At 33.8% G+C, this 25,624-nt stretch overlaps 1 protein-coding gene across 1 annotated transcript in view; it reads left to right on the forward strand.

Moving 5' to 3' along the window:
• Positions 1 to 25,624, forward strand: part of LRPPRC (leucine rich pentatricopeptide repeat containing) — a 101,860-nt gene that overhangs the window by 45,761 nt on the left and 30,475 nt on the right. The window contains exons 23-27 of the mRNA XM_054567173.1: positions 496 to 703; positions 8,665 to 8,789; positions 9,321 to 9,427; positions 22,023 to 22,091; positions 22,921 to 23,011. Coding sequence (XP_054423148.1) covers positions 496 to 703; positions 8,665 to 8,789; positions 9,321 to 9,427; positions 22,023 to 22,091; positions 22,921 to 23,011 — 600 coding nt within the window. The remainder of the gene's footprint in view (positions 1 to 495; positions 704 to 8,664; positions 8,790 to 9,320; positions 9,428 to 22,022; positions 22,092 to 22,920; positions 23,012 to 25,624) is intronic.

Raw genomic sequence — 25,624 nt, forward strand, 5'->3', positions numbered from 1 at the left:
CATGCAGTCTTTTGGAAAGCTTTCATTGGCTCTGCTTGGCTAATTAGTATCGACATAGCAAACAGGCCCTATCGGTATCAGACCATTAGTCTGGCTGTATATACAGTGTAAACACATCTTTATTATCTGGCTTCCTGACAAGCCATCTGCTGAAGAAACAATGGTGTGATTTAGCAGATGTTAGCTCTGAACGATAAAAGCATCCATTTAGGAGGATCTTACAGCTATAGGGCAGACCGTACAGGGTTATGTGGTGCAGAGTGGGCACACAGTCTCTATCTGTAATTTGTAGTCAAAGTTGCAGGGAAATGATAAAACCATGCTATTGTGGATTTATAATTGTAGTCTCGTTTAGAAATGCAAGTAGTAATTAACTTGAAATCGGCATTATACACTAGAATTTACATTCCTGCTGGGCTTGAAATGCTGTTTTAATAGCAGTTTGTTTTCCCTACATGAAATTACCTAAGGGTCTTTTGTGTTCTTTCATTGTAGATGCTATTAACATTCTAAAGGAAATGAAAGAGAAGGATGTTCTTATCAAAGACACAACAGTCTTGTCCTTTTTTCACATCCTAAATGGAGCAGCTTTAAGAGGTGAAACTGAAACAGTAAAACAGTTACATGAAGCCATCATGACTCTAGGCTTAACAAAACCATCCACCACCATAAGTTCCCCATTGGTTACTCTGTATCTGGAAAAGTAAGTTCATTGAATTTCGAATTTTAAATGTTGGCAGTAAAAGAATGAGCGTAATCGTTTGGGGATTATACTTTGTAAATATTCTCTGGTATTGTGGAGGCCTTGAAGGTTATATGCCAAGAACAAGAGGACTTACATGGACTAAGTGACCTATAAAATCACCAGCAGCTCTGTGGTCCTATGGATTATGTCTTGATGGGATGATCTCTGGTGAATTTTTGTGGGGCATGTGGTGATATTACATGAAATCAAATTTATCTTTTTCTAGTTTTTAGCCTGGTAAGTGTTAATTATTAAAAAGTATAAGAAAGAAGGATTCCCTGGGGCTTTTGATTATGCATCATGACTGTTAATCAGGTAGCAGTGGCAGCATCTCTTCAGTGTTCCTTTTCTCCATATGGTATTTTATTTTAATTGCATGTATTGATACCAGTACAGTTTTTTAGCTTTGATGAATATTATAGACGATATCTCTGTGCCTTGTGAGAAGATAAATTCTATTTATAGGGCAAGATTTACTCAGTTTAAAATTGTTCTATTTGAAATGCTCATGTTGGTGTCCAATTTAATGTATTATTTGCAATGCAAATCATGAAATCAACCTACTCTCATAATGAGTGAAACATTTTAGTAAGATGATTAAGTACCCTTTATTGTCTTCTTTTCCTTTTGTGTTTGTTTGTTTTTTAATTTCCTAGATCTTAACTCTTTGTCATCTTTTCCATGCTTAATGCAGTTTATAATCTGCTTGTTCCCTGACTGGGACTTTCTGATTTTAATATGGATCTTGTCCTGTCAATGCCAGGAGGAAAATAAAAGCTATGTCTTAGTTCTTATATTTTCCCCAAATTTCTGGTTTTTCTTTATTTATTAGGGGGTATAATTAATTAAATATAATGAAAGGTTTAGTATTGAATTTAAAATGTAGAATTAAAAAAATCTTTTAACTTGCTTTTTGTTCAGAAATGCATATATAAATACATGTGTATACACAAATACATGCACATACATGTTTTGTGAAATAATTCCTTTGCCATCCAATCAAAAAACAGTTTATCGAGTTAGATGATTGGCCAAATCTTAACCTTCACAATCTCAGCATTACATCCTTTTAAAGAAATAGTGATTCAAACAGTTATTGTGTTACTGAGTTCTCATGTTCACAGCCAACTTTATATAGAAATCCTATAATTAATGTGCTTTCTACTAGACTTTTTTGATTGTTTAAAAAAGACCCATCTCTGCAAATTGCATGTGGAGCGCTGCACAGGGATTTGAAAGAATGGGCCCAGTGCCCAGAAGAATTAGGCCCTCCTTCACTACTGGGCAAAAATAAAATAATTAACAATGAAAATGAGGCCATGGTGGAAAAGTATCTTACAAATAGAAGTACTTTGAAGACAGGAGACACAAAAGTCTTCCAGAACAGGTCTGCAGATGGGGCTCATGAACCAGGAGAGCTTACCCAAGGGAGCATGGGAATACCATGGGCTTCAAACCTAACCTGGAGCTTGCTCTGTGCTTTTGATTCTGTAGTATAGTCTGAGGTTTGTACGTCTCAGTAAAACCTAGCTGTCCCTGTTAATTGGACCAGAGAAATCTAAATTAGCATCTTTTCTTTTATGACTTTGTACTCCTTTCATATACAGAGAGAAATTACTATTACCTTTCATTTTTATTTGCCTAGGGTTTGGGGTATGTTTTTTTCCTGTCTTTGCTTTGGAGAGGCATGTCTCCATAAGATCTTTCACATTTATCTGTCATGATAAAAAGTTTTGTGGACTGTTTTAGAGTCATGAGAATAATGAAAAGGAGGCACAGGAAATTTCACATTTATAAATTGCAGAAAACAGTAGTAGCACTCTTAGTTGGGGATAAGTTGAAGGAAAGAAATTGACTTTAAACTTCTTTCCAATTGTGTTTTCCCCAACTGATAGAAGATAGTTAATTAATTCAGAATTTTGACAGGTGCAGTACTAGGATTAAACTAAACTAGTCTGCCAAAACGTCCACATGTATTTGATTTGATTAAAAGTTTAATCTTCAATAATGTAATGTGATTGACCTCAGCAGGTATGAACTCAACTGGGGAATGAGTCTTAATTATTCAAATTTGAGATAAAATTACGAAAAGCATTCCAGAACACCATACAAAATCTTCATTTTTTTCATTCAAAGGCAAGCATGTTTTTGGAATGTCATAGCAAAGACTCTTAAGAGACTATTACTTACACATTGTAATTCTGGAACAAATTCATGAAATTGAGTTCCTTAGAAAGATGATATAAGATACAGTAGATTTTAGTTTTGAGCTGACTTTTCCAGCATCAGAAAGAACACAGAAGAAATTAACACTGTTAGTTTATTATTTGAATAATATATAAAAAGTTTTTGGATATGGAAAATAATGCATTTTGTTTTTATCCATTTGCCAAAATAACAACTGGTTTACCCAGTTAAAAACAAGTTTGTAAACTAATCTGCTTCTGTAATATCAAAATGATAATACTTGCATTGAACAGAAAAATAAGAGTTGAACAAAATTTCCATGAGTTCCATTCACATTAGGATTGTTTTGTAAACCATGTGTCTACATGTAGTCCAAATGTTATTTTAAACATTTTCTTTTGTGGCTATTTAAATTTTGTTTTTAATTAAAATCATTCCTGATTCTGGGAAATGACCTGAATCCTCCATATTAGAGAAGGAAGAAATTCTTTAAAATAGGTTAGAAGAGCTTTTGATTAGTCTTTATGCAATGTTTAAAGGAAATAAAATTAATAAAATCTGGGTCATTAGGTTTAAAGGCATAAGAATTTGTATGATGCAATTTCAGATTCACTTGTTTTATAGCTTGTCTGTTTTGGTTTCATTGCATATGAAAAATATCTCAGGTTGTTTAACTGGATTATTTAGTACAGTTGATCAAGGAAGCTTTAATTTTTGCTTTCCAAAAAGGGTTTTTCTGTGCTGATTTGTGCTATAATCTGTATATGCCCATATACATTTCATGTAAGTGAATCATGGACTTTATATATAAACCTTTCAGAACCCTTACTAAATAATATAATCTTGAGTTCTTCCTAAAGGTCATAATTTCTGTTAGATAACAATGTAGGTTTTAAAACTCACTGTAACACTTTAATATGTTACATAAATGGAAAATATACTTTATTAAATGCTGGTTATTCTGTCATATACACGCCCCTTCAATTTTAGCATCTTTATTTGTACTGGATACTTTTATTATTTATGGGAATGCGTGCCTTCTAGACTAAAACTCTTTATGTGCTGAAAGGAAATTAAGGAGGTTTGCCTCTTTTACTCCATTATTGCAATTAAGAATTTAGCATCATCAGTGCCAAAGGACAAAAGTGTGTCATTTGCCCTAGGGGGACAGGACAGTGATAAGATGATTTTTCGTCAAGGATCATTGGGTCGTAATTAAGTTACATTCATGGCTATTGCTTTTTGAAGGATGATTGGTAAATGACAGGCTTCATGTGCTTAGTGCGGACAGTGTTCAGTAGGGTTTTTTCTCCCTCTGTCAGAAAATCCTGTTGAGCCTGATAATGTAAATGTGGCATTTTATTCTGAACAAAAGAGCAGGGAAATGAGCTATCTTGTCTAATCATTCAGTTGTTTAACACCGACTTCCAGTTTAGACTCAATTGGCTGGAAAGCACTTGACATGTGAAGTTAGTTAGTGCTGTTCCGAACGCATGTTTGAGTAAATTTTAAAGTAAGTGACAGCTAAATTGTACCTAGGGAAATTACAAAGCCTTCAACACAGTTAATTTTTTGGGGAGGATTAGTTGTAATTGCAACACCAGTCTCCTTGAAGATTCCTCATTTATAAATGATGAACAGAAAAAAAAAAAAAAAAAAAACAACATGTAGCTCTTTCACGGGCTGGTTCTTTTAACAGAATAATTTTTGTGAGGATGATGGTTTCTCCTGAATTGATTTCTCTCCAAACAGAACATCTGCTTAAAATTTATAGAATAGTTTGTTTTTAGAATGTTGGGGTGTTTTTTTCCCCTTTTAAAAAACTTTTTTCTCCCCCCAAAGCTCTTATTTTCTCTAGTGATTTCAGATTTTGAGAGCTTTTTAGTCAGTAAGCCCTTTAAGTAAATTGCCACTTCTCTAATACTTTATGCATAATGTTGAAGCACTTTATTCCAATTAAAAATCAATATTTGTCATATTTTAGTTGTTAAAATTAAGTATACTCTCTGGATTGGAAAGTTATTTATTATAGTCAAGGAGACTAGGTCTAAAGCTACTAAAAGCTGAATAGATAATTGTGGTTGTTCTTGGCTAACAATTCAAGATCATATGAAACACATTTGGGATTTTTACAGTTACATATAGTGAGGAATTTCGGTCAGGAGTGCTTTGTTTCCTGGTACCTTTAAGTGGATATTTTTATGATCTGTAAGTGAATGTATGTCCAGCACTTATTTTTCTGTCATGAACATTATAGCATATTTTAATTTTATAATAAGGACTAAAACAAGAGGTAACATACAAAGGTTTGCCTTTTTGGATATTCCTCCATGTAATAATGAAAAATTAAGTTTGTAGTAGTTTTATATATGGTCATATTCCCTTAGAAAAGTGAATTAAAGATTTCTAAAATGAATTTTAATATGAGCCAAGTGAGCCCATTCATGTTAATAAATAAAACTCTCTTTTAAGTGTTTGAATTACTTATTGGATTCAGACTAATATATATGTGTTCTTAAAATTTAGAATCATGGAATCTTTCCTCTGTTCTGCCTTTATTTCATAGATATACAGAATTTTAATAAAGCTTATGTGAAGATAATTTGCATCAATCAAAATATTTTTAAGTGAATGCCTACTTTATTAGCATATAGTTTTATTCACGGAAGTTACATATTTCACTGTATTTTGGGGGGTAGTCTAGTCACTGAGCCATCACAGTGGGTTTTTTTTTTAGAGATAATAGTATGTTGTAGAGTTGATTTTCTTTTAGTATTACTTGAAATTTGTGAAAGCAGTGGCTAAATTTTTCCCAGGCACAGACTTATGATTTTTTGACACATTTGTATATAAAACTTTAGGAATTATGCATACAGAGGTGGGCAAAAGTAGATTTACAGTTCAAAACAAATAATAAAATAATAAAGAGTAATACAAGAATAAACAGTTTTGCATACTCACAGCTATAAACCTACTTTTGCCCATCCCGTATATACTGAAATAAGCATGGACTCAAAGTTTTTAACCCAGAATTAGTGTTATCTACAAGATTTCTTAAAAGGATTGTTGTTATTTTAGGGTAGGGTTTTAAATCAGTTCTAGTATTTTAAAGTATACAAAGGAAATGACAATCATTCTGGGTCACAGAAGCTAGAAGTACACTGATTTGTAGTACTGTGTCCACATTTGGGGTATAAAGTAGTTTCCACATTTTCCTTTAGATATTTTGCTGCTCTTAATGCCTTCATCTTGCCTAATAAAAATGGTATTTTCATGAGATGATTTTCTTTGCTAGTGTGAAATGAAACATTTGAGTTGATGAACCGAATAGGCCCAAATTCATAGACCCTCACATTAGAGTATTACAACTGAGAGGGAACCTAAAGGTCCCTCAGCTCAGCCATTGTGATAATATGCTTTTCATCACCACATCTAGAAATGTATCACATTGCTGCAGCTGACTACATGTAGTACTTATCAGGATTGAAATTCAGAATCTCATGAGTATACAACTATTTTCATTGCAATATGAATTTTACGTACTTTTTCATGTTTTTTATTTCCATTAATCAGAACTGATTAATAATGACATAAAGTTATATGAAAAATGAACCCTTTTATCTCTTTTTAAAGTGACATAATCCAACCACAAGTCAGAATGTAGATAACAGGGATTGAAAAGAATCGACTAGTTGTTAGTTCATTTCTATCAGTACAGTTTGTTTGAAATGTTTCATTATAGATTTCTAATTCTTTTCGTTGGCAACCTGAGGGCAGTAACGTCAGTACTTACATTTCTAACAAATACATGAATTATTTCCATTTTGCTATTCTTGTCTTTCCTGTTGTTGTTCTGAGCGTGTATAATCTTTAGAAGCGTATATTTGGAGACCAAAGACTATTAACATGTCTCTTTGATTGACAGAACAATTATTCATTCATATATTGATAGCTTTGACCTAATGTAGGAGAAATGCAATTGAGACATTACTATTCTAGTTTGGGAATTGATCTGAAAAAGCAAATCATACCACTTTTAAAAAATCAGTATGTGTTAGCTTTTCTCTTAAAAATATTTTAGTAGTTTTCCATTAAATGGAATTGTAGAAAGGTAATAACTGAACTTGTGTCTGAAGCAAGGGAAAATACTGATTATATAAAGCTTTATATCATATGTGGTAGCTACTGTAGCATTTCTCTTGTATGACAGTAATCTAGCCTGCAACATCTACTTGCGGTTTTGAAATTAACCTGTAATTTAGTCTTCACCCCAAATGACAAAAATTCAAATGACTCTGTGGGGTGCTGGAAGATGCACTGTAAACAGGGCTCAGTAAGGGGATAAGGTAGAGTTCCATCAGGATAGACTCGTTTTCACTGTGTCAGTATTATTGCAGTAAAATTAATGCTTCTTCATGGTATTTTACTTTTTTAGTACAGCTTAAAATCTTAATCTAGATAAAATAGTAATTCAGTCTATGGCAACATAACATTTGTATAATGGACCAAAATGTTAGGGCTTCAATAGCAAATTTAAAAAGGCTTTCTTCCTTTTGAAAACTGTTGCATGCAAGAGAGACATGTGTTTTCTCCACTAAGGTTGTCACTGTCATTAGTACTGTGGTCCATGTCTCTAACCATGCCTCTTTTTCTTTTAAAAATACATTTCATACTTTCTTTTTAAAAAAATCTTTAATTTCTTAGTCAAAATTGCATCGACTATTGCATCAGTTAAACAAACAATAGTGCGTTTAATGGAGCACAATCTATAATTAGATATACTCCTTGAAGGTGGGAAGTCCAGGGACCTGATGGCGGTATCTTTCTTGCCCTGTTCTCCTAGTAGTGCTCAGTCAATCTCTAGATGCTTTGATTTCCTTATACACTTAAAAGTGGAGGATGGTGGCATTTAGAATTGGATCAGATAATCTCTACAGTTTTTCCAAGGTCTTACATATTTCTCATACTGTCATTTCCTTTTAAAGGAAAAAGTAGTTTTTGAGGATTCACAAGAATGTATTTTCCCCATTCTTGCTTAAGAAACTTAAACTTAATGAAAATATTTTTTTAATTTATTACCACATAAGAGAAGCCTTGACTTTATATTTGGAAATAATTTTTAAAAGCTTATCCTCTAATGAAAAGCCTTTTAAGAGTTCTTCTAGAATTCAGTGAATTCATAAGAATATCCTAGTTAGAGCAACAATGCATTTCTGTATGTATGAATTCTGAAGTTATTTCCTCCTCATCTGGAGAGGTGACAGTATGAAAAATAAGATAATGTTAAAAGTGCTTGAAATTCCTTGATAGCTGTGGATGGACATTTAATAAAGTTTCCCAAATTTGGAATTATTGAGAACTGTAAAAACATAAGTAGTTAGAAAAAAATTAATATTAATATTTAATTTTAAAATGTTATAGTAGTCATTGTTTTTAGAAATAATGAGTTCTTAGAGTGATGTTGGAGAATATGGTACCGTCATCTATTTTGACTTTTTTTATAGTGCCATTTAGCAGGCAGAATCATAAAAGATGAAGCAGGGGAAACAGGGAACTGCTACTGATGTCTGTACTCTGAACGTGTATTTATATGTAAGGATTGTTTCTCTTACTTTTTTTTCATTTTGGCTTCTTGGTTTTCTGCCTTGAAGCTCAGTTAGTACATTTTGACTGGCCATTGTACATCTCTCTAAACTAAATTAGACTCTTTTTTCAATATATTTGTTTTCAAGGGATGACTTACCTGCTGCTCTTGAAGCCACCATTGAATGTTATGAAAAGTATAAAGTATTACCGAGGATTCATGATGTCTTATGTAAACTAATAGAGAAAGGCGAGACTGATCTAATTCAGAAAGGTTAGTCACCTTTTAATGTCTTGGTGTACGCGAGAGTTCCCTGCCGAGAGTTCGCTGCCACCCTCGCCCCTTGCTCCCGTTGCTGCTTTAATCTTAATGCATTGCTGTGAAGAGAAAATTGAACAAGAAGGCAAAGCACGTCCAGAGAAATGTTGTTACACTTCTAAATTAAAAAGAAAAATATCAGGTAGATTTTAAGTATTATAAACGTCCTTGAGTTTAATAACTGTTCATTTTGTAAAGTTGCCCCCTATTAAATTTTGTTCCACCTCTTGGTGATCTAGCTTTATAAGGACTTTTTACAAACGTCATTGTCACCAGTTCTCTTTGAAGTTAAGTCGTAGTTACTTAATGTCATAAATGTGTGCTGTTAAGTAAAGACTGTGACAGGAAATTGGTTGACATAGCTATAATCTTTAAGATGTTCTAAGTAATTTGTTTTAAAGTTTTCTTGTATTTTTCCAGAACTTCAACTGATTGTGTTTGTCTACATTTTTTTTCTTCTAATATATTTTCTTCTTTCCTCTCTAGCAATGGACTTTGTGAGTCAAGAACAAGGTGAAATGACGATGCTCTATGATCTCTTCTTTGCCTTCCTACAAACAGGAAATTATAAAGAGGCCAAAAAGATCATTGAGGTGTGATTTTAACTACAGTATTCTAATTGTACAGCTATTTAGACTCTTAATTAGAATATGTTTTAAAACTTTAACCTTTAATTATACTTGTTCTGATTCATGTTAATATAATTCAATCCCAATAATGGGGCTGGGGGTAGGAGGAAACTCGGCCAGCTTCTTTATTGTGTATAATTAGAGTTCAAAAAAGGCAGCCTCGTTGTATATTGAATTTGTTTCCTCACTTTGTTAAATTCACTGTTATATATCAAAATGATATTTGCATACATCTTGGATTGTGGAACAATTAAATTAAACTGGCATTCCTGGGTGTAAAGTTACTAATCCTCTTTGCCAAGGAATTCTTTGTTCTTAAAAGCAGTGGAATTTAATTTGCTGCAGTTCATGCTCAGATTTATTTGTAATGCTTGTCTACAAGTTAATCAGCCAAACAAGTGCTGTCTGCAACTGTTTGGCATTTAATTTAAAATTTCTTCTTCCCTATTTTTAAACTGTGGTAAGCAGCTTATAGGAAATAGTAGGTGACAAACCTGGCCTATTTAGGATTTAGTATATTTTATCTAAGCTTGATTGAAATTCTGCTTACTAAAATTAGTAAGTCAACAGGCAACTATAAAGTCTGTCCTAATTATGATTAATTTCACTATAAAACAGTTGTGTCCCCTAAAAAAACATTACCCAGAAGGTAGAACCATAACCTTAAAAAAATATTTAATGTGATTAAATACATTTGTAAACACATCAGTAATCATGTATCTCTCAGATCATACTTTGCCGTTATTCTGTGTCTCTTTCCCAAAGTGCCCATGGTGGATGGTACAGAGAGGTGGTGTTTGGCCTTCTTTTTTGTATATTGATGATTGCTTATTACGAAATTGAAAATGTAGGCACACAACCCATAAAATTATTAGTTTCTATCGATGTTTTTGAAAGAAAAGTCTAGTAAGGAAAAGGAGGACTATGAAATTAATTAAGGACTTTCTTCTCTTTTTGTCTCTTATAACTCATTTGATCCTCCTGCCAGAGGAAAGTGGGACATGCTGTCTTGGAAAGGTGTTTCTGTAGCTTAACTAGTTCATTTGTATTTTCAGAAATGGTATATAAATTATTTCACAGTAAGTGCATAGTATGTCTATCTGAAATTGTGAAGGGCGCTGCCCGCCTGCTGAGTTCTGCTCTTTATGCATGGTTATCAGTGTTAGCAGGGCACCGGTCAGAGAGTAGCAGTGAAGCTCAGGTATTCAGATAATGGTGATGAAAGGTCCTACAGAAGACAGTTATGTGCCTTTGTATGTAATAAGCAAGACAAATAGGAAGAGCCAAAGGCATAAGAGTGAGTTCTCCTTTTGCCATCTACTTGCTAGGGTGATAATGGACAAGTTACTAAACCTTTCTATATTTTCCTATCTATAAAAGGGAATACAGAGTGGGGCAAAAGTAGTTTTACAGTTCAGATGGAAAATATTACAATAATAAATAATAATACAAGAATGGTTTCATGAACTCAGAACTCTAAGTCTATTTTTGCCCCACTGTGAATAGTATCTTTTTTTAATATTCAGTCACATAATGTATGTAAAGTAGCTTACCTGCTTCCTGGATTATGTTAGTAATAAATAGTATTAATTTTCTTTGCTCCTTAAAGGTAGGAATTGTATTTTCTTCTTTACACCACATAATTTATAATATGATGCTTAGCAGAAGGTGTATGCTTATCACATGAATAGGTGAAAGAAGACTGTCTCAATTATCCTAAAGCTTTGCCACTGTGCATCATCACTAAGTGTACTCATTTAGGAATAGCTGTCTACCGATAACAGAATTTTCATAGTGGATATGTATAAAATTGCTTTAAGGATACAGAATAGCTTTATAGAATCCCTGCAGTCCCTTAGAGTAGTTCAGCAAGGTGTGTAATATGAGAATATACTGAAGCACATTTCAGTTGCTTTTTTTAATGGTTAGTTGGAGTTGAATTAAAGCTGGGAACTTGCTTTTTTCATTATTGAAATTTAAGACCTGGAGTTTTTCTTACAGTTTTCTAAGGATTATGGAAAATATAAAAAGTAATGAAAATTAATAAGATAGGACTGTATCAGCATATGAAGGAATATTATAAAATACTGAGCAACATTTTTATCATTTCCCAAAATGAAATAGTGTCTTATCAATGAGTAGATTCATTAGGGTTGAATTTCTAAAGCAAAACATACAATGAAGCTTCTTGGCTTTGAAGCACTGTGGGAGATAAACCAGTGACTAAAATGAACATAGTCTTATGTGTTATTTCTTACATGGATTATTGCAGGAGGGTGGGATTATAGCAGATATTTTGCTTTATACTTTTCTGTATTTTCTGATTTTTCTGAGCATATGTGGGCTGTCCAGAAGGTATCCAGCCATGTACTATGAAAAATAGAGATATTGAAGATACAAGATACAAGCAACATTGTACATGGGACAAAGACACCTCAGTCCCCTTGAAATTAGGCACCTTGGGACCTCACACAGTATTCCCAGTCTCCATCAGCTGCCCCCTTGTATTTTCCTGAATCTCATCAACTGTCTGAAATCACTTCCCTTTCAAAGGTGATTTTAATTTTGGGGAAAGCAGAAGTTGCAGGATGCTAAATCTGGGCTGTAGGGAGGCTGAGTCACCTGCGCAATTTGATGTTTTCTCAAAAAAAAACTGTTCACGAGACATGATGCATGCGTGGGTGCATTGTTGTGATGAAGCTGCCAATCACCAGTTGCCCATGGCCGCAGCCTTCTGAATAATCTGAATAGTACCTGCAGAGAAATGTTCAAGTTTAACACAAAATTTTGATGTAGATTCATTGCTCTACTCAGTCATTTTGAATGTGATGGCCACACAGTACACATGCTCATTCAGTGGCATCTACTGTTCCCGCAGACTAGTACAGTGAAGTCATCATTGTTCAGCCATGCTCACTGCAGTCCACTCTCCTTGGCTGCCAGGTTACATCAATGTCGCACAAACCATTCTCGTTACATTAGCAATGGCTGGACTTTTTCCGGACAGACCTCGGGTATACTCCTTTTTTTAATATATAATCTTTATTGTATTTTTCCATTAGCATTTATTCCCCTTATACACCCCTCCCCCCAGCAGTCATCACCCTGTTCTCCATGTCCATGAGTCCTTTTTCTTTTTTGTTTAATCACCTACCCCCTATCCTCCCCTCTCTAGCTGTCATCCTGCCCTCCCATCTATGAGTCTCTGTTTTGCTTGTTAGTTCAGTTTGTTCATTAGATTCCACATATGAGGGAAATAATATGGTATTTGTCTTTTTCTGACTGGCTTACTTAGCATAATGTTCTCCAGGTCCATCCATACTGTTGCAAAGGATGAAATTTTCTTCTTTTTTACAGCTGAGTAGAATTCTGTTGTGTAAATGTCCCAGAGTTGTTTTATCCTCTCATCTGTTGGACACTTGGGCTGCTTCCATATCTTAGCAATCATAAATAATGCTGCAGTGAACATAGGGCTGCTTGTGTTCTTCCGAATTAGTGTTTTGGGTTCCTTTGGATATATTCCCAGAAGTATTTGCTGGGTCAAAAGGCAGATCCATTTTAATATTTTGAGGTATTGCCATACTGCTTTCCCCAATGGCTGCACCAGTCTGCATTCCCACCAACAGTGCAAAAGGGTTTCCCCTTTCTCCACATCCTTGCCAGCACTTACTGTTTTTTTATTTATTGACGATAGGCATTCTGACAGGTATGAAGTGGTATCTCATCGGGGTTTTTATTTGCATTTCTCTCATGATTAGTGATGTTGAGTATCTTTTCATATGTCTATTGGCCATCTGTATGTCCTCTTTGGAGAAGTGTCTGTTCAGGTCCTTTGCCCATTTTTTAATTGAGTTGTTTGCTTTTTTGGTGTTGAGTTTTGTAAGTACTTTATAAATTTTGGATATTAACCCCTTATCAGATATATCTTCGAATATGGTCTCCCATTTCATACACACACACAGACACACACATACACATATATACACAAACATATTTTTTTTTAAGATTTTATTTCTTTTTAGAGAAAGGAAGGGAGGGAGAAAGAGAGGGAGAGAAACATCAATGTGTGGTTGCATCTTGCGTGCCCCCTACCGGGGACCTTGCCTGTAACCTAGGCATGTGCCCTACACTGGGAATCGAATTGGCGACCCTTTGGTTTGCAGGCCAGTGCTCAATCCACTGACCCACACCAGCTAAGACATATATCCTTATACTCAGAAAAAGTGTTATTTTTCTTCCAAATTAAGAGAGTAAGAAAAAGAAGCTAATCAGACTTAAGATAAACCCTCAGGCAGCTAATATGAAACTCTTTGAATGTGAGATTAATATGTGAAGGGAACTGCTATAGAGACTGAGAAGGGTTAACTGCTGTAAGTATAAATAGTCCTGCAAGTTTAAGAGTAGAACTTATTTACAAATAGGAAACTAGACAAGACTTTCAGAAGGAAATGGTGTATGAGGAGGAGACTGATGGATGTCATAGTACTTACCATTGGGGAGTTTGAAATTAGAGCAAAGAAGTAGAAAAGGGGAAATCACTAAATATCCCTCCCCTCAGCTTTGTTGAGATATAGTGGTAATTGACATATATTATTGTGTAAGTTTAAGGTGTACAGGATATTGATTTGATATATTAATATATCACAAGAGATTACCAAAGTAGCATTAGTTAACACCTCTTTCACTTCATATAATTGCCATTTCTTTTTTGTGGTGAGAACATTTAAGGTCTCTCTTAGAAACTTTCAAGTAAATAATACAGTATTGTTAACTATAATCACCACTCTCTATATCAGATCCCTAGAACCTATTCATCTTATAACTGGAAGTTTGTACTCTGGACCAACTTCTCCCCATTTCCCCTGCCCGTGAGCCCTTGGGCAACCACCAATCTACTTTCTGTTTCTAGAGTTTGAATTTTTAAGATTCCACATATAAGTAATATCATACAGTATTTGCCTTTCTTTTGTCTGACTTATTTCACTTAGCATCATATCCTGAGGGTCTGTCTATGTTGTTGCAAGTGGCAGGATTTCTTTCTTTCTTGTGTCTGAATAATACTCCCTTGTACATAATATATACCACATCTTCTGTATCCATAGACAGACACTTAGGTCATTTCCATGTCTTGACTATTGTGAATAATACTACAATGAATGTGGAGTACATATATCTCTTTGAGATCCTGATTTCATTTCCTTAGACTATATATCCAGGAGTGGATTTGCTGGATCATATGGTATTTCTGTTTTTAATCTTTTGAAGAACCTCTGTACTGTTTTCTGTCATGGCTGAACCAGTTGACATTCGCACCAGCAATGCACAAGGGTTCCCTTCCCTTTCCTCCCCGTCCTTGCCAACACTCATCTCTTGTCTTTTTGATGATAGCCAATTTAACAGATGTGAGATGGTAACTCATTGCAGTTTTGGTTTGCATGCCCAGATGACTAGTGATGTTGAGCATCTTTTCATGTACTTGATGGTCGTTTGTGTATCATCTTTGGAAATATGTTTATTCAGCTCCTCTGTTCATTTCTTAATTGGATTGTTTGTTTTTTTTACCTTTGAGTTGTATGAATTCCTTAAAAATTTGGATATTAACCCCTTATCAGTTATATGACTTGTAGATTTTTCTGCCATTTTGTAGTCTGCCTTTTCATTTTGTTGATTGTTTCTTTCGCTGTGCAGAAGCTTTTTAGTTTGATATAGTCCTGCTTGTTTATTTTTGTTTTAATTACTTGTGTTTTTTGTGTCTTACCCAAAAAATGTTTGCTAAGACCAATATCAAGAAGCTTTTCCCTGTTTTCTTCTAGGAGTTTAATGGTTTCAGATCTTACATTAATGTCTTAAATCCATTGTGAGTTATTTTTTATGAGTGGTATTATCCAGTTTTCTGGATGCTATTTATTATAGAGACTGTCTTGGCTCCCTCATCAAATATTACCTGGTCATATATGCAAGGGTTTATTTCTGGCCTCTTGATTCTGCTCTATTGGTGTATGTGTCTGTTTTTTATATAGTACCATACTGTTTTGATAACTACAGCTTTGTACAATAGTATAGTTTGAAATCAGAAAGTATGATGCCTTCTGCTTTGGGTTTTTTTTTGTTTTTTTTTTTCAGGATTGCTTTGGCTCTTCAAGATCTTTTGTGGTTTCATATGAACTTAAGATTTTTTTTTTATACTTCTGTGAAAAATGCCATTTGGCGTTTTCCTAGGGATTACATTGAATCTGTACATGGCTTTGTTTGGGTAGTATGGACATTTTAATAATATTAATTCTTCTGATCCATGAACAGGAGATGTCTTTCCATTTATTTATGTCTTCAATTTCTTTTATCAAAGTCTTACAGTTTATACTGTACAGATCTTTTACATCCTTGGTTTAATTATTCCTAAATATTTTACTGTTTTCAATACTATTGTGAGTGGTGTTATTTATTTGTTTTTCAGATATTTTGTTGTTTGTGTATAGAAATTAAACTGATTTTTTTGTATGTTGATTTTGTATCCTGCAACTTTACTGAATTCATTGATTAGTTCTATAGTTTTTTGGTATAGTCATTCAGATTTCCTTTGTACAAGATTATATCTGTAACCCTGACTGGTGTGGCTCAGTTGGTTGGGCATTGTCCCACAAAGTGAAAGGTCGCCAGTTTGATTCCTGGTCAGGGCATAGGTCTGGGTTCGGTGCCCAGATGGGATATGTATGAGAGGCAACTCATTGATGTTTCTCTCACATCGCTTTATCTCTTTCTCTCCTTTTCTTTCTCCCTCTCTCCCCTTTCTCTAAAAATAAATAAATAAAATTTTTTTAAAAAAGAATATATCTGCAAACAAAGACAGTTTTACTTCCTTTCCAGTTTTTCAAGTAATTCATCCTGTGGTGTAGGATTTGTGAGAAATATTTTGTAAGGGTAAATTGATCCCAGAGACCTTTTATTATCTGAATAAGCAGGTTGGAGTTCAGTCAGAAAACAGTGGACTGTGAGCAGTGTTAAAAAGAAATTTATACTAGCAAAAGAATGTGTGACAGATTAAAAGGGGTTTGAGGCAGGCAGTGAGATTAATAGGATCTGAATTACGATAATGGTTATAGGGATTTTTAAGACACTTTAGTCAGTTATTTCAAGTGATATTCAATAATTGGAGGATCACGACCTTAGCAGAAGACAGGGAGAATTAACAAAGGCATGAGATCACTTAAGCTCTGACTTAAGATGAACTAAACTCTAACTTAGATCTGATAAAGCAACTGCCATCAAAAACCAGCAAAGCTGGCATTGACATTCTTATCTGAAACTTCCTGAATCAAGCCCTTTGACAAAGGTGGTTGATAACATTTGCATGGCTACCCAGTCTGACCAATTCCCCTCCCTCCCTACTTACTTACTCTCTCCCTCCCAACCCCCTCCCACCCTTCCTCCCTTTCTCTTTCTCTCTCTTTAGCAAATAATTGATCACATACTACAGTCTAGTCCTAGAGATAGACCTTAGAAAGCAGAATCTATAAAATGCAGTAATTGCTGTAAGAGAAACTGCTGTCGAAGAGACCTATTTCAGACTAGATTTTTTCCGAGGAAGTGATGTTTGGGATAAGAATTAAAGGACGAATTGAAAACTAGCTACATAAGGAGTGAAGGCAGAAGCATTGCAATTTGCCTGTGCAAAGGCCCAAATGCAGGAGGTGCTTCCATCCTTTATCCTTATTCTGTCTTGTTGGACCCAATCAGATAGCACTATTAGACCACATCTAGAATGGTACATCATCAAACACTTAATAAGTGTTAGTTTTATTCCATTCTTTCTACGTGCATTTTTTTAAACTGTGTTGAAGTCATTCCTTTAATCTCTTCTGTAGTCTCATCCCCTGCAAGCTAACTGTCCCTAGCGCCTTCCATAATTCTTCTGGCTCGTTCTGGAATGAAATACACCATTGAGGAAATGTTCACACATTATTTTTACAAAATTACATAATAATATCAGGTAAATAAATTTTGTGAACTGTATCTCTCTCACAAATGTTGGTGACCAATCTGATTTTTCTTCTGTGTATAAAGATCCAAGTAAAACTTATGTTATTGTTCAAAATATGCCCAGGTATAACTACTACTCAGTAATCCCATTACTCATCTAGTTATCTTTGTGGGTTTTATATCCATATTCAGTGCATATTTCTTTTAAATATAATTGAAATAAATTGAATCATAAAGCTTAATTCTTTCTTCACCTAGTTGTTGTCTCTGCATTTCCCTTTATGTAATTAAGAACTCCTCTAAACATTATTTTTAATGGTCACATCATTCCATTGCATAAGTGAACTAAGGTTTATTTGTCCATTTCTCCTTTGATAAAAATTTTCACTGTTAGTAATCATCTTAATTCATGTCTTAATCTATAGGTGTATTTGGTTTTCAGATATTTATTTAGAATCATTTCTTAGGGGTGGGTGAAATGTCATTACCATTTGTAAGGACTCTGATACTGACAGGCAAAAGTTTTTGTTGTGTCTTTTTGTAGGTGCTACCTCTTTTATAGTTACTAGTAACAGAGATTTGGACTAAAACCCAGGCTGCCTGAGTTCTAGTTCCACCCTCTTTTTGCTAGAAATTATGATAAAATAGATGGAATTTTTGTTTAAAAAAATACTTGATTCTTTTAGTCAAGTATGTTTTAAGGTCCTTCAGTCACCTCACAGGACGGAAGTGTTACAGGTCATTTAAATAACTTAACACTGGATAATTCTTTTTGTATTTTAAAACTGGACATTAAGTCCAGAGAGATGTTACATACAAGTATAAAAAGTTAAATAATGGTATGAAATGTTAAATAACCATATTAAAAGTTTTATAAAGAAATATATTTAATTTTATTCTATGCCCTTTGAGCAGTTCAGAACTTAGCCAGGCACTGCTAAGTTCTCAAAATATAAACACAAAGATGAGTGAGAGCCTACTTATTCTAATGTCTTCCCTTGAGGTTCAAACATGCTAAACAATACAGCTAATAATATTGGTAATACTTTTATGCTTCTTAAATGATTTTTATGTATCTCTTCATATGAGCTTCACAAAACAACTCTGAGAAGTAACTAGGGAAAAGGAGCTTTGGCATGTGAATATGGATCTTATTTAGTTAGTAGTAGTCATGGAATTTGAAATTGGGTCGTGATTTTCACATTTTCTCTTGGTTTCCTTATACCATTTCTACCTTCATTATCTCATTTTTTAAAAAAAAAAATGATAAGACATTGTATAAGTTTAAGGTATACAATGTGTTGATTTCATACATTTATATATTGCAGTATGACCTCCATTACCTCTAGACCCTTCAGTATCTGAACCACCAGAACAACTTACCCTTTTTCTAAAAGCACTCTGTCCTGACTTTTTCCCTCTCTTATCTGCTGTTATTCTTTATCACACTGCAGTGAGAGTATACTTGCTGTCCTTTCAGGGGAGTGAAACCTTTCTTTTTATAGTTTTGTGTTTGGGATCAAAAGTTTGGATAATGGTGATCTCCCAATCTTTGTTACACATGCTTTTGTTCTTGACTAGATCAAACTTGGGGTTTTACCTTCATTTGCTTTCCCTGATAAGCCAGGGTGGATCTTAGGTATACAGAAGGAATTTTAGAGCTATGTCCGCCCACCTCCCAAATTTTAAGAGATATCAGTTCCCATGACAGTTCATACCCCCTCCCATGAGTCTATTTACTTATCGTCTCCTCTAAACACCTGGTTAAGTGAATCATGTTTAGTTTACCATAGTTAGACTGTTGGTTTGACTTGCTCAACCATGCATATTTTCTTAAGTTTATCTCTGAAGATTTGGGACAAAAGGACAAACACTGAAAGGTCTAATAAGTTCCATGATACCTTTTTCCCTTCCTTGCCATCCTGGCTATGGGGATAAATAGTTGGGTTCTTGTGTTTTTGTTTGACCTATCTCCCTTATGCACTCGATTTCTTCCTAATACTCTGGCTAAACAACAAGAGGCTAGGGGTAGATGTTTGTTTTCCATTTCCAGCAGTAATGGCCAGAAAAATTGAATTAGGTGAAAAATTTTATTTCAGTCAAATTTAAGGTGGTTTTTCTTGAGATAGGTTTTGAAATAAAAGAATATTTTTTTCACTTTAAAGGTAATAATTATTTTTACTAGTGTACATAAAAGCCTATTACAACAAACTTATATCAGTAACATAATGAAATTAAAGTAATGAAAATTATTTTTGATTTCAGATTGCTTTTTGATCTTATACAAGTGAACCTAGTACTAAATCAGGAGTTCATAAAGTGTTCTGAAGCACAGTAACCCAGGTGGAAACAGACATGCCAGTTTTTTTAATACAGTAATTATTTTACTTTCACTGTCCATTAAATAGATTGTATGTAGCAAAAAGCTAGAGGTGAGTCCATTGTTTTAATTAAGCATCAACTGATTTTTGATAAGTTATATTCTACATCCCAATTAGAATTCTATTCTCCTCCATATTTTTATCACATTTTCTATTTCTGCTTTCAACTTGCAGGGTTAAAAATTCAATAAGATGGTAAGAGAAAAGCTAGAAATGTAGACTATTACTGAAGCCTAGGAGATTTAGTTAATCTGGCCTAGATGTTCTTTTGATGATTGAGATTTATGTGAAAGCAGTTCTCAATTTCAAAATGAAACATAGGAATATCTGCCATATAAATCAGCTGTTCTGCCAGTGACAGAGAGATTAATCAGCTACAAACAGGAAGAGTTTGACATAAAAGTTGTGCTGTTTAGAATGTTGGCATTTGGATCAGCAATAATATTGAAAGTTGTAAGTTAATGTAACCCTTGCATTATGCCATGTCTGACAGAGGATTATTGAGTATTTTTTCAAGGACTTTTTGTATGCAGTTGATGTTGGTTTCATTTTCAGTGTAATGCATGTGACACAAAACATAATGGGAGAAAATCCTTGCATAGAAATTATGTGAAAATGTAAATAATAATCATGCCTTAGAATATATTTCAAAAATTAATTTATTCAACATTCATTTCTTGTATCCCAAAATGTGGATATTTGCACTGTTAGGATGAGAGCACTTACACAACTTCTGCTCTACCAATTTCTCTGTCATTTTACCAAAGCTCTGAGATACTAGTTTCTGCTTCAGTTGTTAATTTAACATTGTACAATATTATTTTAAGAAGTAAAAAAAACTAGGACTTAGAAGGTGGCGGGGGGGGGGTACCTGGTTTAGTCAACAAAGCTGAATGGAGAAAGTAAATAAAGGTACCTCCTCTAGACTAGAGCAGCCAGGGCTAATGAGTATGTCGTTTTCTTACCATAATGCCATGATTGAAATGTAGTATTTAATGGTGAAGCCCTCTTACAGATTGAAATACTATAGTTACAGTGACAGATCCTTGGAATTATATGTGAAATGGTGTATCTTTTATCCCAGTATCCAAATTTGTAAAATAATTGCTTCGAAACCAGGGTTATTGACTAAACCTTAGTAATTTCTAATTGAGGATATAACATGTTTCCGTTATTGAAATAAATTCAGACTCTGAACTAATTTTAAGTACTTAGCTCTTTAAGTATATTTTATTGATTATGCTATTACAGTTGTCCCATTTTTTTCCTCATGTTTATCCCCTCTGCCCTGCACCCCCTCCTCCCTCCAACATCCCCCTCTCCCCCACCCCTTAGTTCATGTCCATGGGTCATACATACAAGTTCTTTGGCTTCTCAATTTCCTATGCTATTCAACCTCCCCTTGCCTGTTTCATACCTACCAATTATGCTTCTTATTCCCTGTACCTTTTTCCCCATCCCTCCCCACCCCCTCCGTCCTGATAACCCTCCGTGTGATCTCCATTTCTGTGATTCTGTTCCTGTTCTAGTTGTTTGCTTAGTTTATTTTTTTTTTAGTTTTTTAGGTTCAGTTGTTGATGGTTGTGAGTTTGTTGTCATTTTACTGTTCATAGTTTTGATCTTTAAGCACTTAGCTCTTTAGACATGTTTAAGATACTAGGTAAGCATTTGTGATAGAAGACTTATCAGTAAAATTTTACAAAGCAGTTTTTAAAAGCCATTGGTTTATTATTGTGACAGTTGTTAATAAGTCTGTGTAACATTAGCAATTTTTGCTTCCTGAATATATTGGGGTATCTGAGAGGGAGTGTGGAAGGAGGACGGGAGGACGGGAGGTAGGATGTATTTAGTTTGACATATTTTGGAGTTCATTTAGTTCTTTATTTCAAAGTTTCTACTTGAACTAAACGCTTAACCATTTTAATAACTAAAGATTTATGGAATAAAAGTTGATCTACAAAGCAGCATTTTGAAATCACCCATATCTTCTAGACACAGGTTAAGTATAGGTCTTGTGCTATGCTCTCTTCTAATCCTAAAGGTCTTTAATAACTATGGGTTTAAGTTTATAGGTTTCTTTAATATATATATTTGAAAAGGAGGCAGCAAATCCTTTAAAGGAAAACTATTTGTCTTTAAGGGAAAATTAATATTTAACTAAAGCTTTACCTTTTGTGCTGTATGATTATTTTATTTTACAGACTCCAGGCATCCGAGCTCGGCCTGCAAGACTTCAGTGGTTTTGTGAAAGATGTATTTCAAGTAATCAGGTTTGTGTTTAAGTTATGGTTTAAAGCACCTAAAACTGTGAATAGAAAGCAAGTGTCCTACATGTCATATGAGCACTTGTGGATTTCAGGAGACAGAATGTTATTAATGGAAGTAGTATTGTTTTGGTTGTTTTCCAAATAAGCTATAGCTTAATTCTTGTTCCTGTAGTAGTTCCGAAAAGTTCTGAGTTGGGCCATGAAGATTTTAGCTTGGTTTATCTGACTTGTTTTGAGCAGGTTAACCTTATTTTCTTGGCAATTAAAATCTGCCTCAGTCCTTAGTGACCAGAGGAGTTGCTTGACAGAAACCCAGTGGAAATTCTACTTTACCTCTTTTACCTCCTCCCCTGTAGTTCAGATACCTGTTTATATCCTGCCAAGTAAAAGCCACAGGGGAACAGTAGTATAACATTTGGGTGGACATTCTTTTGAACAGGTACTTATAGGATATACTCAATGAGTCCTCCACCCCTAATATTTTTCACTTCTCCAAAATATACCTGGCGGGTGTTCTCTCAACTAGGTAATTGGTCCTGCTGTGTTCTTGACTCCAAGGAGTCCTTGAATCCTTTAACTTAAAAAAATATATATATTTTAAATAGTGATAAAATACAAGCAACATAAAATTTCTCATTTTAACCATTTTAAGGTGTATGGTTTAGGGGCATTAAGTACATTTACGTCATTGTACTCAGCCCTTTAATTTTTGAAGTAAAGTTAATTTTCCCTTTGGGTAAAGCTAATTTCAAGGATTATTCAACTGAGGTATGTCAACTATAAAATACATTTACTGTACAATCTAGATCCATCTGTCATTCTAATTTTTAAGGTTGAAACTCTAGAAAAATTAGTGGAGCTGACACAGAAGCTATTTGAATGTGACAGAGACCAGCTATACTACAACCTGCTAAAACTATATAGTAAGTAATCTGACTGTTCCTCTTGTTTTCATTCTGATACCTGATACCTTTATACATTCTATTCAAGGCAGTAGGCAGGAAAGGAGTCTTAGGCTTTGAGGAAGCTCCAGGGATTGTCAAGTGTAGAATATTCAAAAGAGGCCCACGTAGAGGCCAGATTGAACTTTATCACAAAATGTTATACCGTATCACTAGACATTATAGTTTCTGATATACTTACTACAGTAATGAGAAGATGAGAAAAGTCTTTATCAGAATTGCACGATTTAATAGGACTTTACAGGATAGATATTCTTTTTCTTCTTTTTATTTAAATTTCTGGGTCAGCTATTTTCATCTCTTTTCATCTCTTGGCGCACATAAACTAACTACTAAAATCCTGCAACACACCAAAAAATACATTTTTTGCCGATCTGACAAAAACATAGGTATAATTAATTGATTCATTCACATCATATGGTTATTGTTGTTGTTGTCATTTTTTTATTTGACAATCTAAGGGGAAAGAAGTCATGGTTCCTAACTAAATTAGTTAGGTATTGACTGTTTTAGAAATTCTTGTAGAACACCAGTTGGAAATTGCTGTATCGCTCATTTCAGTAACTAGGTAATGATCAGCAGTGTTCATGAGTATAGATCTTTTTCCAGAAAAGTGCGTATTGATGTCCAAACTCATTGCTAAGCAGTTTCTCTTTAAAATGTGATCATACTACAATACAGTTTTTGACTCAGTTCTGTTTACAAATATTTTTCTACATTTATCACCTGTAAATGACTACATTGATTAGAATTTAATCAATCTCCTATTGCTAGACATGTGAATAAATTTCAGTTTTCCATATTATAAATTAACATTGCATTAGTCATCTTTGTACCTTAATCTTTTCTCACATCCTTAATTGCTTTTTTAGGCTGAATTGTATTTGTATTAAAGGTTAAAAGTGATTGACGTTTCTGAAACTTTTGATCTGTTACCCAGCAATGCTCTTAATATGTTTTTTACACATCTGGGAACTTGGCAGTCTCTTTTGGGGTATTTGGGTAGAGAGGAACAACACTTAGAATAGTCAGTGAGCTCTTTTTTTTCTTCAGAGATAGTTGATCCAAACTTATTGTCCTCTTTTTCTAATGCGAAATTTTCCTTCACCAAAAATAGTGTGCATAAGTTGATTCATTTATCTTTTTGAACTTGTATTTGTTATTATTGGGAGCTTTATCTTACATCTTGATGGTGTAAGTAAAATAAGACTTGCTGTAAAATTTACATTTCACTTGTTGGTTGCTTTGAAGTATACACTTTATATACATTCTTACAGTTGTTATTTTCACCCTGTATTGTCAGTCTTAAAATTTTGGCTTGAATCATCAAATTGTGGCTCACAATAATGCGGTTGTTATTGACGATATAGAATTTTAAAAGTTATATTTTAGACATTTGGTCCTTAATTTGTGGATTATAACCTATAATGAATACTAATTGTTTCTCTTTCCCCTACATTTTCTCTTTGGAAAAACTGACTATTCCATGCTTAAATTCTAGTTTTATACAAACCTTAGAAAAATATTGAATTTATCCAAATGAGACTCAGCATTTACAGTAGTTCCCATAGAAAACTGTATAAACTGTCATTCAGAAAAAAATTGTAGATTAAGAGACAAACTATAACCATTTTCATACTAGCTGTACTAAAACTGATGATATTTTCCACTTATTCTAGATAGTATGGTGTTCATGGGTGATCTGTTACAAGAAAGTGTCATAATTCAAACTTTAGTTCTATCCTTTCTAATACATTTTGACTTTTCATTGTGATAGCCTTGGAAGATTAGATGCTGAGACCTACAACAAACGTTACATGAAACAACCTCTTCACCTACATAAGGAATATACTATTATATCTAAATGACAATATTTTCACCTTCTTACCAAACATTTTTTATATTGTAAACACTTCAATTTCTTTACATATACAAAATAAAGGTAGTTTGTTCTTTGAATACATAAAGTATTATATCCAAAAATAAAGCTGCTTTACATTTGTAATCTAGCAATAAAAATTTTTTTGAATCTTTTTAAAAACCCAACATTTACAACCTTAGCATGTATTCTACCTCAGAAATTATTTATGTACTATTTTCTTCAGGTACTTATAGCCATTGATATTTTCCCCACACTATACGGTCTTTCCCCCTTCATTATGAAACAAATAAAATATCAATATATTCGAAATTACTAAAGATTTCAACAGTACAAATGGGCGACAGAAGAAAGTGTGAAAATGTCATTGTGTCCACCCAACTTGTCCACTGCCCATCTTTCCAATTCTCTGTCCATTTATATCCAGTATTTTTAATTAAACATCTATTATTTTGGTTATATTCTCTACATGTTTGATAGTCTAGTCTTGTTCCCTGGCTTCCTTTTTTACTTAATATGAAATAAATTCACAGGGAAAGGTAAATGCTTTGTCCATTTAATTACCAATTTTTAAATGGTGGTGTCCTCAGAACCTCTAAATTTGGTCACTGATTTACTTTATTTTATGAGTTCTTCAATTTTTAAAAAATGTTTATGTTTGAATTTGTTACAGCATTACTATTTTTGGTGCTCAG

Source organism: Pteronotus mesoamericanus, unplaced genomic scaffold (genome assembly GCF_021234165.1).
Source record: "Pteronotus mesoamericanus isolate MK-2021 breed Mesoamerican mustached bat unplaced genomic scaffold, CSHL_Meso_final contig_101, whole genome shotgun sequence".
Classification (NCBI taxonomy): Eukaryota; Metazoa; Chordata; class Mammalia; order Chiroptera; family Mormoopidae; genus Pteronotus; species Pteronotus mesoamericanus.